At 39.9% G+C, this 16,180-nt stretch overlaps 1 protein-coding gene across 3 annotated transcripts; it reads right to left on the reverse strand.

Moving 5' to 3' along the window:
• Positions 1 to 327: 327 nt before the first annotated feature.
• Positions 328 to 16,147, reverse strand: VGLL1 (vestigial like family member 1). Of its 3 annotated transcripts, none has more exons than XM_043492123.1 (4): positions 6,808 to 16,147; positions 5,622 to 6,038; positions 1,660 to 1,719; positions 328 to 574 (listed from the first exon to the last, which is right to left on the reverse strand). In XM_043492123.1, the coding sequence occupies exons 1-4, from the start codon at positions 7,016 to 7,018 to the stop codon at positions 534 to 536; spliced, it is 729 nt and encodes a 242-aa protein (XP_043348058.1). In that variant the 5' UTR covers positions 7,019 to 16,147; the 3' UTR covers positions 328 to 533. The 3 variants fall into 3 exon arrangements, with proteins under 3 accessions (XP_043348058.1, XP_043348059.1, XP_043348057.1); XM_043492122.1 differs by lacking the exons at positions 328 to 574; positions 1,660 to 1,719 and adding an exon at positions 4,437 to 4,606 and having other exon boundaries at positions 6,808 to 7,037; positions 11,822 to 16,147; XM_043492124.1 differs by lacking the exon at positions 1,660 to 1,719.
• Between the last annotated feature and the right edge of the window lie 33 nt (positions 16,148 to 16,180).

Consider the following 16,180-nt stretch of genomic DNA (forward strand, 5'->3'; position numbering starts at 1 on the left):
ATTTTTCCAGATCTCTGAAGACAGAGGGGGGATGGGAAGAAATGAACTTGGTTATGTTGATTGTTTCTTATTTTCAGTCCCCTTGTAAGCAGACTCACTTGAGCTATTTTAAACAAGTTCAAATCCAGCTGCCAAGTCAGGGAACTTGCCAGTGTGAGGACATGAAAGCTTGTGGCATTAAATGCATCCCTCCATAATGGTAATAGATGGTAATTCTTTCCAAATGATGGTAAACAAATGGGTGTAGGGAGATTTTAAAGTGCTAGGAATCATTAGAGGGGAACTCTTCTCTAGTCAAATATATTAAATTTGTAGAAGGCAAACTACTATGGTAGAATCACATAGGCTGGAAGTTATTTACTTAGATGTAAATCACTCTCATTTACAAAATAGCATATTAGCATGTGTAGACATGCAACTGGCTGGTGAAAAAACACAGAATAGCTGTGGTCTATTTCCTCCTGATTCACAACTGCAAATTATAAAAGTTCATGGAAAGAACTCTCCAGGCATAAAGCAGAAATGTCCATTGGCTAAAAGTATAAGTCTCGTCTTCTATCGTGAGACTGGACACCTGAAAAATACAGCAATATAAAAGTAGTCAGTGTCTAGTACAGCACGAGCATACATGAATCCTTAAAATGTTTTAAAGAAATTTTATTTTTGGTCATTTCATTGGAACTATTTTAGTTCCGAGATAAATCACATCACTGAAAGTATAAAGAAGCCATGTGACCAGAACCACCTCCCAAATGTGGGACAAAGAGTTAAGGTGAGATGTAGGCAATAATAATGGAAGCCTGAAGGATCTGGGGATTATTGCTCTGCTAGCACTAACATTGTCTGTCACCGCTGCTGTAGCGTGTGGTGTTTCTAATATCTCTACTAAAAAAGGAGCTAGCACTAGAGTTGTGTAGGATGAAAGTAAATCTACCCAAGAGGTAGACAGTTGAGAAACACAGATGTGAGGTGTCCCGACTAGCATAGCAAACCACCATCTCCGCAAAGAAACATGACTATTCTTAGAAGCATGTAACACATGGAACTATATCTTGTTGAAGATTACAGGAGCTCATTCTAATTTCATTTACAGTGATGTAACTCCACTGACTTCAGTGGAATTGCACTTGATTTCAGGGGTGCTGGAACAATTTGTATAGTGGGGGGTGCCGAGAGTCATTGAACCAAAATGTAAACCCTGTATATGATAGAAACATCTTCAAGCCAGAGGGTGTGATAGCACCCCTAGTTCCAGCACCTGTGCTCAACTTATACCAGGGTAAGAGAGATCAGAATCAGGCCCAGCATCTCATCTTTTGTATCTTTCTGTGAGTATGAAATGTGGGCAACACACTATATGAACACTTACAGGTAATTAGCAGGGGACACTATTATAGAAACTCAGTTGGAGGTGAAGGGAGACTTGCCAAAAAACAGATGTAAAAGGTCCATCATTTATATGTTCTCCCCATGCCTTCTCCTCCTCCCCCATGAATGTAACTATAGCAGAGCATTGTGTATTTGTTTAAAAAAAAATAATTCTAAAACAAAGTCCAAAACCAAGAGAGGAAATGAAGCTTTAACTTTGTGAGAAGTCGAGACAAATATATTTTTGAGTCAAGATTTATTCATGCAAAAACTGCTGGTTCCATTACCTACCTGAACTGGCAAGACTGATGCTGGGGTTTCCTGGGCTTTGATAGCAGCTGGCTTTCCTGTCTTAATTTTAAGGGGAAAAATGTCATAAGTTGGAGTGGTACAACAGTAAAAGTAGAATACACAGGCAGTAGTTTTTACATGAAACATTGTGCTTTTGCAACCCAGCTTTTGTCACAGGTGTTGCAGGACCATTGCACGGCATTATGTGCTTTTATAAATGTAAATATTAGCAGTTCTAGAAAAAAGTCCCTACTGCATTGAGAAGTATCTTCTCTCAGAGCCAAGAACTAGAAATCAGAATTCTTGGGGCCCGATTATAGACTGCCAGGGGAGTAGTTGCACTCATCCCAGAGCTGTAATGACTCACTGTGTGAACTTGAGCAAGTAACTTCATTTTTCTGTGCTGTGGATTGCACATCTGCACAGTGGTGTACTTCACAGGGCTGTTAGAGCTCTTCAAACATATTAAAACCTCATGAGATTGTCAAAGGGAAGACAGTAGTTGGAAAATGGCAACCTTCCTCCCCCCCGCCCCAACAGTTTTTCCCTGACCTTTTGATTTTTAAAGTTTCAGTCAGCTCTGGTGTTAGCAGTATTGCTTCTCTGTCCTGGTCCTATGCTTGCTCACCCAGACTTCATGAAATGCTTCCTGTTAGCATAAGAGTGAGTTCCATAGGCTTTAATACCCAGACCCTCACTGCCAGGCCTTAATTAGAATCCTGTAGGTCCAGAGCACATCTTTAATGTAGTAAGAACATCACTTCATATTTGCAAATATTAACAATGGCAAACATTACACCCTGTAAGGAGAAATCTAGGAAAGACACGTGCAATGTAAACACAAAGCTAAATCCATCTATTAATGGACCTAAAGCAAAAAAATCTCAGTTGCAGAAACCCAGACTGCATGTTCCATCTGCGGTCTGAGAACAAAGACTCTCCACAGTCTAACTTGAGAATCTCATTTCTCCTTTTCAGCTCCACTAATGTTAGTAATGACAGAACCCTTAGCAGAGCTGGGATGGCAGCCTGTCCAGGCAAAAGGGAGGCGGAGTGTTCACCTGTTTATATTCATGGCTGGATATTTTTAAAAACACCTACTCTAAATTGCTATCTTGATATATCATTGCCCCTTCCAGCTATAGACATTCAGCTGTCCAGCCCATACTAGATGTGCTACATGTTCCACAGTGTCTTTTTTAAGGAGTTTTAAAAACCATTTTCTTGTGAAATTAATGGGGAGAAGGGGCCAGGTTGACAGCCCTGGTTAGAGGAGTCCTGTATTAACCCAGAGAATAGGGATGGCATAGGCAGCAGCAGTGCCAGCATCCCCACCAGTGTGTCCAACCTAGCCTGGAGGGACATTAAGGGGAGAACTTTAGTGTCCACGTCTGTTCAGTCCTAGGTGGGACAGACTAATAATGGTACCAATTAGTCCCAACTACAGTGGCTGATTTTGCGATGTGGGCGCCCGGGAAATGAACTAAACTCATCTCTCATGGGTCCCTGAATGGTGTAAATTTTAGTCACTAAGCTCTTTAGGGCAGGGACCATTTTTTGTTCAGTGACTGGTGCCTATCTGAATGGGATCACCTATAGTTGCAACCATGTTACAAATAACTAACTACCAGATTTCTCTGTTGGCTGAGTTTGTCTGAAGCTGCTCTGTCGTACGTCTCTGGCCCCCATCACCATAGCATTGGAGTGCCTCAGTCTTTAATGCATTTATCCTCATGTCCACTCTGGAAGCATAGCCATGCTATCAACCCCATTTTACAGATAAGGAGAGAGAGGCTAAGTGATTTGTCCAAGGTGTCACAGGAAGGCTGTGGCAGAGTAGGGACTCGAACCCAGGTCCCAAATCCTAGTGTCTTAACCCCTGGACTCCTTAACCCCTTTCAGAAAGGAACGGTTATAGCCATAGTGTGAATTACACCCTGTCTATAGAGTCTACTGAACATCATGTTAAATATTTATTCAGTAGTGTTTGAAGTGAATATTAGTGCCATTTCCTGGGTCTGGCTGGGAGACAAGCATGGCTCAAGAACCAGCCTTTTACCCCAATGGTTGTTGTAACAAGCAGAAACTGGCAAAAAGAAAAGGAGTACTTGTGGCACCTTAGAGACTAACAAATTTATTAGAGCATAAGCTTTCGTGAGCTATAGCTCACCACGAAAGCTTATGCTCTAATAAATTTGTTAATCTCTAAGATGCCACAAGTACTCCTTTTCTTTTTGCGAATACAGACTAACATGGCTGCTACTCTGAAACCAAGCAGAAACTGGGGAAGGGAAAAAACTTAGGCAGATGGACATTTTTTTAATGGGTGCTATGTAGGCATTAATTATACCCCATATATAGTAACTGAAATCACAAGTGTCAGATTGCTCAAATAATATCTAAACATTCCACTCCATTTATAGCCAGACTCTGAGCATCCAGCACACACCCAGCTGTTTGTTACCCACTTTGAGGTCTACTGGTGAAAAGTGATATCTAAGAGCTAGGGGCGCGCAATCATTTGTGTGTGTTCTGAATATATTGTAGCTTACTTACATATTTGGTATCTCCTCAACATAACAGAGGGGAAAGAGCTGTGCAAGAAACTATAGAGGAAACAATTATGGTGCTACACTATGCAGCCAATATACAATTCCCAAGTACTACAGTACATATCATTGATGCTCCGTTAAAAATACTTCCAGCCACAGGCTTTGAATTGTTAACTTATGACCTTGTCTCTTGTATCATTTTAGCTTGCTATAAAAGGGACATTATTGGGGTGTGATATTGATTCATGTGTATTGCTTATTGTGCTAAACACATGTGGTTTCTATGTAAAGGGTCAACTGAATACGTATCTCTCTCTTGCAAATCAAGTCAGTCCTGTAATGAGAGAGAAATTTTGTAAGAGAAACTTCTGTATAGCCAGCTTTTTTGAAAGAACCTCTGAAAAATCAATAAGTATGTGATTATTAATAGACAAATATGAAAGGTTTATAGTTTCATTATTTGATCAGGCTACAGAATGAACTGGATTAAAAAGGAGCTAGACCAGGGATGGGCAAACGACGGCCCGTGGGCTGGATCCAGCCCCTCAGGGCTTTAGATCTGGCCTGTGGGACTGACCCCTGTGGTGCCACAAGCCCCACACCAGCACCACATCCCTGGGGCCCCAAATGAGGGGGTGGGGGCAGAGGGCTCCGTGCATTGCCCTGGCCTCCAGGTACTGGGATAGCTCAATGGTTTGAGCATTGGCCTGCTAAACCCAAGGTTGTGACTTCAATCCTTGAGGGGGTCATTTAGGGATCTGGGGAGTTGGGGATTGGTCCTGCTTTGAGCAGGGGGTTGGACCAGATGACCTCCTGAGGTCCCTTCCAACCCTGATATTCTATGATTCTACTGCCCCCCGCAGCTCCCATTGGCCGTGGTTCACCGTTCCCAGCCAACGGGAACTTCGGGGGAGGTACCTGCAGGCGTGGCAAGGGCAGTGCATGGAGCCCTGTGCCCCCTCTCCCCCAGGGGCATGGTGCCCGCCGCTTCCTGGAGTGGCACAGCTTGGGGCCAGGGCAGGCATGAAGGGAGCCTGCCTTGGTCCTGGTGCAAGCCGCTTTACATAAGCAATGCCGGGCCGGAGCCAAACCCTTCCTGCATCCTGCCCCCCAACTTCCTGCCCTGAGCCCCCTGCCGCATCCTGCACCCCTTCCAAGCCCCCTTATGCACCCCACAGCCCTCCTCTGTCCCAATCCCTTGCCCTGTGCCCGTTCCTACACACCACACCCCAGCCCCCTGCCCCGGCCCTGCATACAATTTCCCAACCCAGATGTGGCCCTCGGCCCAAAAAGTTTGCCCACCTCGGAGCTAGACTGAATAAGTCTGCTTTTACCACCTTCAGGCATAGATTTTTATTTTTCATTTACAAGGGCAAATCACAGTAAAAGGAATAGTAAATATTTTCTTACCTCCCCTGGGAGTTAAACTTTGACTCATATTTTGTAACCTAGCTGATCCAGTAATACAGGCTGAGCTAGAGCTTTGCTTCACGGTAGATTCCTGGCTAGATGCTGGGCACCTTTCCTGTTGCAGAAAGTCAAGGAGAGAACCATGTTTCCCGTCAGACATTGGTCTCTGCACCGTAGGAGGGTCAGGCAAGGAGCGAGGATATCCTGAATCAGTGAGACTTGGATTAGCTATTGAAGGGAAGTGCCACAAATCTGCAGGCTGAATAGGAAGATTCCCCAGAACTGATGTCTGATGATGGTCTGTAGCAGCAGCCAACAAGTTCAGATCAGAATTTGATAGGTTTGTAGCAGGAGATGATTGATACGACTTGGTCCAATGAGAAGAGAAATTCCACTGATGGGGAGACATGTGACTATCTAGTTTTAAAGAAAAGTGTTTGAAGCATTACCGAAGTCCTTATTTACTTTTCCAAGACAAATTCCAACTGACTTATGGGAATTCTACCTAAGTAAGGGCTGCAAAATTTCATCCAGATTACATAAAAGGAAACTTACAATAATTGGTTTATTTACTACAATACTAGTTTTAAAAAACAAATCACACTAAAATAGATTAACCTAGAAAGTCACTACCACCTCTAACTGTGAATATGAAATATCTCAGGCATTTTTTCTGAGGGGTGGGTGGCATAGGGTTCCTCGATGTCTGAAATTTTTTGTCTGAAATCCTGCAGCAGCCCTGATTAACTACCTTCCCTACCTGCCCACCTTCTGGGGAAGAGTAGCTAATCAGAGGAGGTTTCCCTGCAGACAGGGCTGAAATTTGGGTGGAGGGCTGGAGCTTCTTGTGTCATGGCAAGACCAACGCTCTCCAGTTTAATTTAAAAAATGTATCTCTAAAAGGATGTAATACATCAGAGACAAGTGGAGACTTTCTTCATAAGGTAGGGCCCCGATCCTGCACTTGGGCCCATGCAGAGATTTACTGGGAATCCACACAGGTGGGCCCAATGGCTTACCCATGAAATCCTAGGTACAAGATCAGGGCTTTGAAAGAATGATTTCACTCTTGATCAGAATTAAATGTGATAATTTGGTCCTCTGTGTCTAAATGTCCCAGCATAACTCTCTAGTGAGTTAAACAGCAGCATTGCATTGAAAAACACACTCATGGAAAACTGCTCACCATTCTTCAGGATAACAGCCTCACTCTTGTGCTTTGTGCTCAGATCTTGTGGGTTCTTGGCATTGCTTAATGCTCTAGAAAAGTGTTCATCTATCACACTGTTAAGGTCCCCTTGAAAGTAAGTAAATACAACACTCTGAGACCCCCATTCTGTTTTCACAGGCTGTTTGTTTTTACTCAGTGTTGGAGAGTTTTTCCTTTCTGCTTCCATCTTCAGTAACTAGCCGTGCCTATGAACAAAAATAAGAAGGACTTCTGAACCAAGATTGTATTGCCAATGTTGGGTTTGATTGTCTTCCCACTGAAGCTAGTAGGACTTGAAGGACCACTTTCAGTAGAAACGGGGTCAGATCCTGTATCTGGGCTCCTGTTTGCTACTCACCCTTTTCCCACCAATTTGCACAAGGACCTACAAACCCTGTGTGTACATAGTTGCTAGCTCAAATTTGATGGGTGCACATGGATATCTGTACAGGGATAAAAAGAGCTTAATGATGCCAACTGGCCAGGTTGGTCCTTGCAGTAAGTTTTTTTTTATAATCCATAGGTGCAAAGGCTGGTATGGGAATGGATAAATTTATCTCTGCTACATAATTTCTATGCATGTGTAGGATCAATGGCTGGAGCTCCCAAATAAGGCAGAAAGAAAGGGTGGGGTGGGAGGGAACCAGTGACATGAGCTGTTCACTCACTCAGCAGTCCTCTTTTGGAAGGTAGTGTGCCTAGACTCCATGTGTTCTGCACAGTATTATCCAAGTCACAAAATGGGAGCCTGATGGTCCATTGGCATCAGCTCTAGAAAGGAACGGTGTCCACCTGGCCAAGCTGGCAAAAATAGTATTAAGATGGTCTTAGCCAGCCACCACTGTGCCTCTATGCTGTCTCATGGTGGTGCCACAGAACCATTACAGAAGCTACTTGACTGTTAACCATAATGTTGTTAAATTAATATTTATCCTGAGGATCAAAGGCTGCACTTGGAGAGATCCTCACACTCCAATGCTTGTTTAAAATAGCACTTTCAAGCTTAAATAATAAAAATATTGTTTGCACACAAACAAATAGATGGATACAAGGTAATAGCTATGCCATATTAGCGTCAGAAGTATTTGCAGAAGCCCTAGATTTAGGACCACGTATGTCTATATTCTCTGAACAGCTGCAAGTTAAATTTGTTTGCTTGGTGCACTCTACTCATTTTCTATCATTTAAAATCAGTGCTGGCAAGTGCCTGCTTGGCACCAGTTATTGTTCCCCCGTACCTCTGGACAGACTGTAGTACAGGAACTATTCTTTGCAACATCTGCAGGAGATGGCATGGTTTAGTGATTAGCATGGGAACCTGGGAATCAGAACTATGGGAGTCCCATTATTGTCTGTTGCAGGCACACAATTCCCATAGTGGTCAATGGAAGTGGCATGGATGCAATAAGTGAGCTCAAAAGTTCTGTGCTATCTGGAACTTCAGCCCTGACTATGCCAAATTCAAAAATGTCAGACTTTAAAAAAACAAACCCCACCAACCTCATAATTTGGCCACCAAATTGTGAGAATTTTTTTTGTCTTAATTCCTACACCAGCCCTGACTGGCTACTCTTCCCCAGAAGGTGGGCAGGTATGGAAGGCAACTAATCAGAATAGGTTTTCCCTCCAGGCAAGGCTGAAGCTTCTCATAGTCATGGCAAGACAACTTGTAGTCCCAGCTGAAATCACAAGGGTTGGCAATACTGACTTACTGTGTGAACTACAAGCAAGTCGCTTCACTTATTCCATTAATAAAATGGGAGACTCCCACCTTCTCCTAGCTCATAGAGAAGGTCAGAAAATGGAATTTCTGTCCCCCAGGAAATTCAACATGCTGAAATGTATTTTCCTCCAAAATCAGGACAAAGCCAAATCTTGAAATATTCCACAAAAAAAATTCTAAAATGACCTTGTCAAAACACTTTAGCCAATAAGGTTGAAATTTTTTAAACTTCATTTTATAAAAGTTAATTTTTTAAAGTCAAAATGAAATGTCTACATTAAATATTCCACTTTGAATTTTTCCCTCAAATGTTGTCAAAGTTGACACATTCTCACAAAACACCTTGAGTCTGATGAACAGCATTGTGCAATGGAAGTGATGTTGAATTTTTTGACCAACTCTTCTCTGAGGTATTACAGTTGATTCACCAGTGTCTGGGAAATGCTTTGAGATCCTTTAAGGAACAGATCTCAAAAAAGGCTCTGTCTCCATTGTCTTGCTACCATCAACATAAGAATGTTATCTCAGAGGGAAAGGAAAACCCTACACTATGTTCTCTTATGACACTTACTTCAGTGGAGCTTAGAAACGTAGTTCTTTACACATTCATGTTAGACTATCAAGTGACAAACCAAACACAAACTGATGATGCTATATTTATTTCATTTGGGGGAGGAAACAAGCCTTGGCCCAGCTCAGATATTCCAAATCAGGGAATTCCCAAAGACTTTCAAATCCTGACTCAGGATTAAATTACATCTTGCCGCACACAAATGAATGCCCCTATCTATATAAGCTTTTCCCTATTAGAGGCAGGCTATTTTAACTATTTATAAATTGCCATATGAGAAATCCTTTGATTTCCATATAGTGGACATTCCAAGGCACTGATAGAAGCACATTTATTCATACTAGGCAAACTGAGACCAGCATTTCCCTAACTCATTTTAAAAAAAATCTTTTGCTGGAAAGGTGTAAGCACTGATGAAATTTGCCATCGGTTTCAATGTGTATCATTAGCAAAGGGACTGTATTTTGGAAAGTGATACTGAAGAGACTTGGAGGCAGGTGGATAACCAGCTCAACTTGAGCTCCCATTATGGTGCTGCAGTTAAGAAAGCTAAGATCTATGGATGCATAAGCAGAGGAAAATCAAGTGGCACTAGGGAGATGGTATTACCTCTCTATACAGCATAGGTGCAATCTTTGGTGGAATAGTGTGTCCAATTCTGGTGTCCACACTTTAAAAAGGACATTGACAAACTGGAAAGGGTTTAGAAAAGATACAATAATGAGGTCTGGAAAATCTGCCTTACTGTGAGACTAAAGCAGCTCAGTATTTATCTTATCCAGGAGAAAGTTGAAAAGGTGACTTGATCACAGTCTTTACATACCTATGTGGGAATTAAATTTCTGATTTAACTCTAGCAGAAAGACATAATCAAATCAAATGGCTGGAAGTTAAAGCTAGACATATTCAGACTAAAAATTAGGTGCAATTACAAATTTTGAGACCACCTTATGTTTATACACATTTCCTAGCACAAAGGGGTCCTGCTTCATGACTGAGGCCTCTAGGTGCAATCACAAAAATTAATAAATGGGAAGGTTCATGCCTCAAAGAGCTTGGACTCCAATTACACCAGAAAAGCACACTATTCCTACTTGATTTTCCACTGTCATTGTTCATACTCTGCCCCAAACAGCACAGCTGATTTACCTTAGTGAAGAAACAGTGGCTTTTACTTTGCCTTGATTTGGGAAATCCCAGACCCACAGGCAGCTGCATCATGTAAATTCCAGTATGAATCATTAAGTGGGTCTCTCTCCATCTGAGTCCACAGGTGATTTTTTTTCAGTCTAGTGGAAGGGATCATGCTCAGGGTCACTTGCTGCCAGAGCACTTGCAGGGGTCAAATCTATTCCGTGCCTTCCTTTTAGAGGGATGGCAAGCACACTGTCATTGGACTCCCCCTAATGAATGCTCTTTTGAAAACAACTGTTCCAAGACTATTGCCTCCGTTATTTGTGCTTACATATGTTAAAACTCATTAAGTTTGCAAGCATTCAATTTCCAGGCCAAAGGACTACTTCTCTCATTACAAATCACTGATAATGTCCCTAGGTCACCCTAGTTAACCATCCTCAGTCGATTCATGACTTTAAATTGAATCCTCAGGCAGGCATTTTTTTTCCAGTACGAGTTGCTGAGCATCTTCAACTCCTCTCACTTAGTGAAAAGGGCTGCGTAGTTACAGCACTAGACAAGATACAACAAAGTACTACGAGAAGATAATTAGTATCTAGTTTTCCATACCATGCTCATACCCATGGTGTCTGAGCACCTAAAACCATGCAATTTTTTTGAAGCCAACTTGTGGCAACAGAATCATGGCAGATATCATTTCTATCTCTATCTATCCATCCCCTAGAACGAACTGTTTGGATAAGGTTTGGGTGATAGGGAAGTTGACAGTACAAGATTCGGGAGCACTGTACACTATGTTAACCACCCCAACCTTAACTTCCCACTTCTCTCTAGCAGGAAGAATGCAAAGAGGTAGCATACATTGCTTCCAGGGCAAATGGTCACAGAGCTGGAAGCCACTAGTTTGCTTACCTACCACAAACAACTGTCAAAATGTGTTTAAGAGGAATATATTGGTTCAGGTTGGAAGAGTACAAACAGGGTAGGATTTAAGATTTTTTTTTTTTAAACAATCTCTTACTCTAATACAAGAACAGACTTATTGCCTTAAAATGGGTCCCCAAGAGATTCTCTCCTCTACGGTTAGACTTGGTGCAGGTAAGAACATAAAAACTGCCATACTGGGTCAGACCAAAGGTCCATCTAGCCCAGTATCCTGTCTTCTGACAGTGGCCAGTGGAGGTGCCCCAGAGGGAATGAATAGGTAATCAAGTGATCCATCCCATCGTCCATTCCCACCTTCTGGTTGTACAAAGGTCATTTGCTCTTGGAGAGCAAAGGTGTGTAGCTAGTAAGTCCCTGGGAACCCGAATGGTCAGAGTTGCTGCAGATGACAAAGCTCTGCGCTGGTTCTCAAACAGACAGCGTCTCACGGAGCAACTTTGTCCTCCGTTCCCTGCTGCCCAGAGATTCAGAACTGCCTGGAAAAAATTCTCTTTTTTCCCTCACTGTTTTTCCAAGCAGCATGTAAACAGTTCAGTGAAAAAGCCTCACCCTTTACCAAATACATGTGGAGAAGTTAATGTAAGAGGACTAATACCACAACAGGATTCTCTTACCTTATTTTACTGCCTTCAATTGATCCACACTGAGAGACTATCAACACTCTGAACAGTCATGCTGTGGTATGCAGTGAAGTCTGTGATCCTTTCCCAGCATGGACGTGTGCACTTTGCAGCAGAATGCAGGGAGTGTGCATGAACTCCCTAGCTGTGACTGAACTAGGCGTTTCCTTCAACCTTGTTACTAAGAATGCATGAAATGCACTCCAACAAGTCAACCGGGTTAGGAGGTTTCAGGAATGAGGAAAATAGGCTTTTAAAAATAGGATTTTGTTCACAATGTGTACACAATCAAGGAGACAATATCTGCATTAAAGAACAGTTCCTAGTAAAAAGAAACGTGGCAAAGAACCACAGGTACATGACCAGGGTCAAAAATGTTACCTTCCTACAAAAGGTCAGACATATTTGAAGTCATTTACATAGATTGTATTCAACATTGAAGAGGAAAGGTTGCTTAGGTGCCACCCCCAGATGCCCTATTTTCCATTTTCCCTTTCTCCTACCCGACCTTATATCCCTCTGCTTTCTGGTCCTACTGAAGTGATGGCTATAGCCGTGTATGTGGGTACAACAAAAAGCATCTGTTCAACAGAATATGGTAGTTAAGTTGCTTGCTTAAACTTTCTCTATCCTAAACACTTTCTACTCTGTCATCTTGATGCGAGTTACCCAGCAGAAACTGCAATATGACAGGGTGGAATGAAGTGTGGTTTCAGTCTGCCCATCCATCTTCAGAATCTTTTATAGTACTGAGAGAAAAAATATATAGTATTGTAAAGTAACCTTACCAGAGAGATACAAAGTCTGGCTCTAAAACATCAGCATATATGTACACATGCATTAAAATTACTGTGCAACATCAAGTTATAAATATTCATTCATGCTGTCTTAACAAAAAACATACAAAACAAATCGAATGAGGAATTAGCTTAAATACATTCTTTCAAACACTGATCAGAGAAGCAAAGACTGGCTTGTTTATAAGTTTGTTTATTAAAAAGGTAGTATAACACACAACCCCTTTAAGAAACAAAAAAAAATTCAAGACAAATCAAGAGCTTCTTCGATTCTGTCACAGGGCTAGAAATTATAAGTATGAAGGAATATTTAAAAAATTTACTTTCAGAATGAGAGAATTTTGAATGGTAAATTCAATTTAGCTTTAAGGAAAAACCAATTAGAAAAACTCAGTTAATTTACTGAAAGACAATTTTACAATATTACTACAGTAGTATTACATAATGGGTCAGTGCAAAAAATGTGACACTAGCCTTGAAAGCCATTTTGTATTTCTATAATGATATTTGATAGCACTTTCAGAATACCTTAATACCAAAAACTTCAAGCCCTGCATAATCCAGCACACGCTCACATCAATTTAACATGACTTCCTTAATATACAAAATTTAATTTATTTGTCATACTATAGCATATTTTCTCAAATTCAGAAAAAAAACTGATGTTGAGTCTAAAAAATCTAAAGCGGTGTGATGTCTTAGAAGGAATTTAGTCTGGTTGTAATATAGAGTTTAAGATGTGGATAATAATTCACTGTAGAATTCGAAGATCAGTGTAGTTTTAGGAAGCACCTAATATCTGTACACTTTAGTGAATTGGGACTAAATATTCAAAAAATTAAATAGTTTAGCCTTGTGAATGAAATCTGGGACAAGTTTTTAGGTCAAAATGCACTGCATTTAATACATTAATGATTTTAAGCAAATTGCAATCCCTGTACAAAATAAAACTTATATTAAGGATTGAAACTCAGTTAAGAGTTGAGTATATCCAGCTGTATTTTAAAAGTGAATCAGCAGGAGCAACAAACATTTTGATGCAAAATGAAACTAAACTATCCCTACACCTCTTCTCTTCAGACATGTACACGCAAATGTGAAAAACACTTAAATCTGCTCCTTTGGGGCTTCCCCCCCCTTCCAGTCTAATCTTTGCATTGTACTTACCGGTAATTGGCTTAGTACAGTATTACCACCTCTTATATACATAAGCATCTATGAATCATTATACTATTATTCAATTATTAAATGACAGATCAGTATAATTTGGCCCTTCAATACAAAATAAGGAATAGGTTAGAACTTGGCAATATTATCTACACTTTATATAAGTGAAAACTATTTAATATTTTCCCCCTTTTGTATTTAAATTATTTTAAATACACTCAGTGCTTTACCACTATCTAAATCTACGAGCAGGATCTTCAAAAAGCAGCTCTTTGAATTTGAGCTACATTGATTACTGGCAAATCATTTCAATTTACTGCTAGACCAGAAACAGTTGGCCTTTCCAAAGACACTATAATATTTTTTTTAAAAAAGGGGGGATAACTTCTTGAAATGTTCACTTCTGACAAGACCTGTTTACTCTGCTAACTGTAACAACTTCATAAAGGCATTCAGGCAGAAACAGCACAGATCAGATTAGGAAAACAGCTTTCAAAAGCTAAGGTTTAAGGTAGAGTCTGAAAACAAGCAGTATATAGACAGCACTTTGGAATGAAACATAAGGAAAACTAGAAACCCATATGAATCCTGATCTTGCCATCTTTACTGAATTGAGGGGATCATGGACTCAATCCTATAAAACTGTACTCACAAGTGCAGTTTTCTTCAGTGGGACTGGTTATGTGAGAGTTTTGTGAATCTCCGACCATGTGACAAGACTCAGGTTTTCTGCTACTTTTGAATTGTAACCATGTAACAAACTATTTTGGGGGTAGATATTGTATTTTAGAAGTTTATTACTACATAGTCATTTGGCATAAAAACACTTACTAGAGGTCAAAAAAAATCATTGAACAATAATACATTTACAAGTTCTGCTTGTCTGCAGATCAGAGTTAAGAATTCGACAGTATCCACTAACTTAATTGTACTAAAATATTAGATTCATGATCATGTGCTTCAAATTCATGTTTTGTGATCACATGATTCTCTATAACCATATGGCAAACTGTAATTTCCCATATAAGCTAATGAATTACGAAAACTTTCATAATTATTGTATAAAATAAAAAGGAAAAGTACTCTAACTTAAAACCACTATTTACATAAACACCCTATTGGAAACGGTCATGTGTCTCACTATTTGTTTTCTATACATTATCACCATTCTTGTATAGTTCATGAATAAGCTGCTGGCTTTAAAAAAATATTTTCCCTACTTTCCTGTCCAATTATAAATGGCAGGTGAAGAGAGGTGTACCAATTTCAATGTAATGTTTCAATTTAGACTGTTTGGCTAGAAGCAGAAACAAATGGTTCAGAATTTCAGGCAGTCATGAAAATAATTTATATTCTTAGAAATTATTTCAAAATGCCAGTAAAGTGGTTTTGTTTTGTTTGTTTTTTTTTAGTTTTTGTTGGTGCTCTTTCCAGTCTGAAATAAAGGAGAATTTAAAACTTACCCCACTCATTAAATAAATTTCAGTAGCTGGGCAGGGCAATCAAATTTTAAATCAACTGAGGGGGAAGTTACTGTACATACACCAATTCCTTAGTTTTACATGGGTTTTTAAGCACACTGTTAAACAGTCAATACCAAATTATCTGATTTGACAGTAACTGATAAGGCATAGTTCTGTAAAACATTCATTTCTCAAGCATTCTCTGCAGCAATTTCGATTCCCTTTTTAATTGCTACATTGAACTGCCCAGCATATTTTTTTATAATTAATTAGGATCTCTAGAAAGCTAACAAAGCATGCAAGCTTGACAGGTCGAAGCCTAGAGTTTGGGAGCTAGAACAGAGAAGCACTGAAAACAATGCCCATGGTATTAAGCTGCATGTTACACACAGAAGCTTTAAGCATTTGTGTTTGTGGTCATGACAATGGTTAAATACATACTGTACCAGCGGAAACATTTTATGTTTAGCACTATATGGGCTAGAAGTAATTTGAATTTGACACTATGCATAATTATATGCTAACCAATATAGACTTCCTAAACAAATCAGAAGCACTTATTTTGCTAAGGTTTATAATTCATGATGTGCTCAAAGATGGGAAAAGAATCTACTGGGATCGTGAGAATTAAATGGTTTCCTCTCAATGGCATAATCAACTTTTAAAAATCCGCAAAGGGTATTTTATTTAAAATTAAAAAATTGTCACACTAGTTTATAATAAATTAAAGTATCCATCAATTTAATACAATCAGGGATTACAAGTCTGATAATAACTACTATTCTCTTATCTAGGTTGCTCATAAGGAAATAAGATGTAACCACAATGGCAAGTATTATTTATACAAACTTATTGCCATAACCTACATAAACACACTGATTATAAAAAAAAAACAAAAAACAAAAAACAAAAAAAACAAACAAAAA

Source organism: Dermochelys coriacea, chromosome 9, assembly GCF_009764565.3.
Source record: "Dermochelys coriacea isolate rDerCor1 chromosome 9, rDerCor1.pri.v4, whole genome shotgun sequence".
In the NCBI taxonomy this organism is placed as follows: Eukaryota; Metazoa; Chordata; order Testudines; family Dermochelyidae; genus Dermochelys; species Dermochelys coriacea.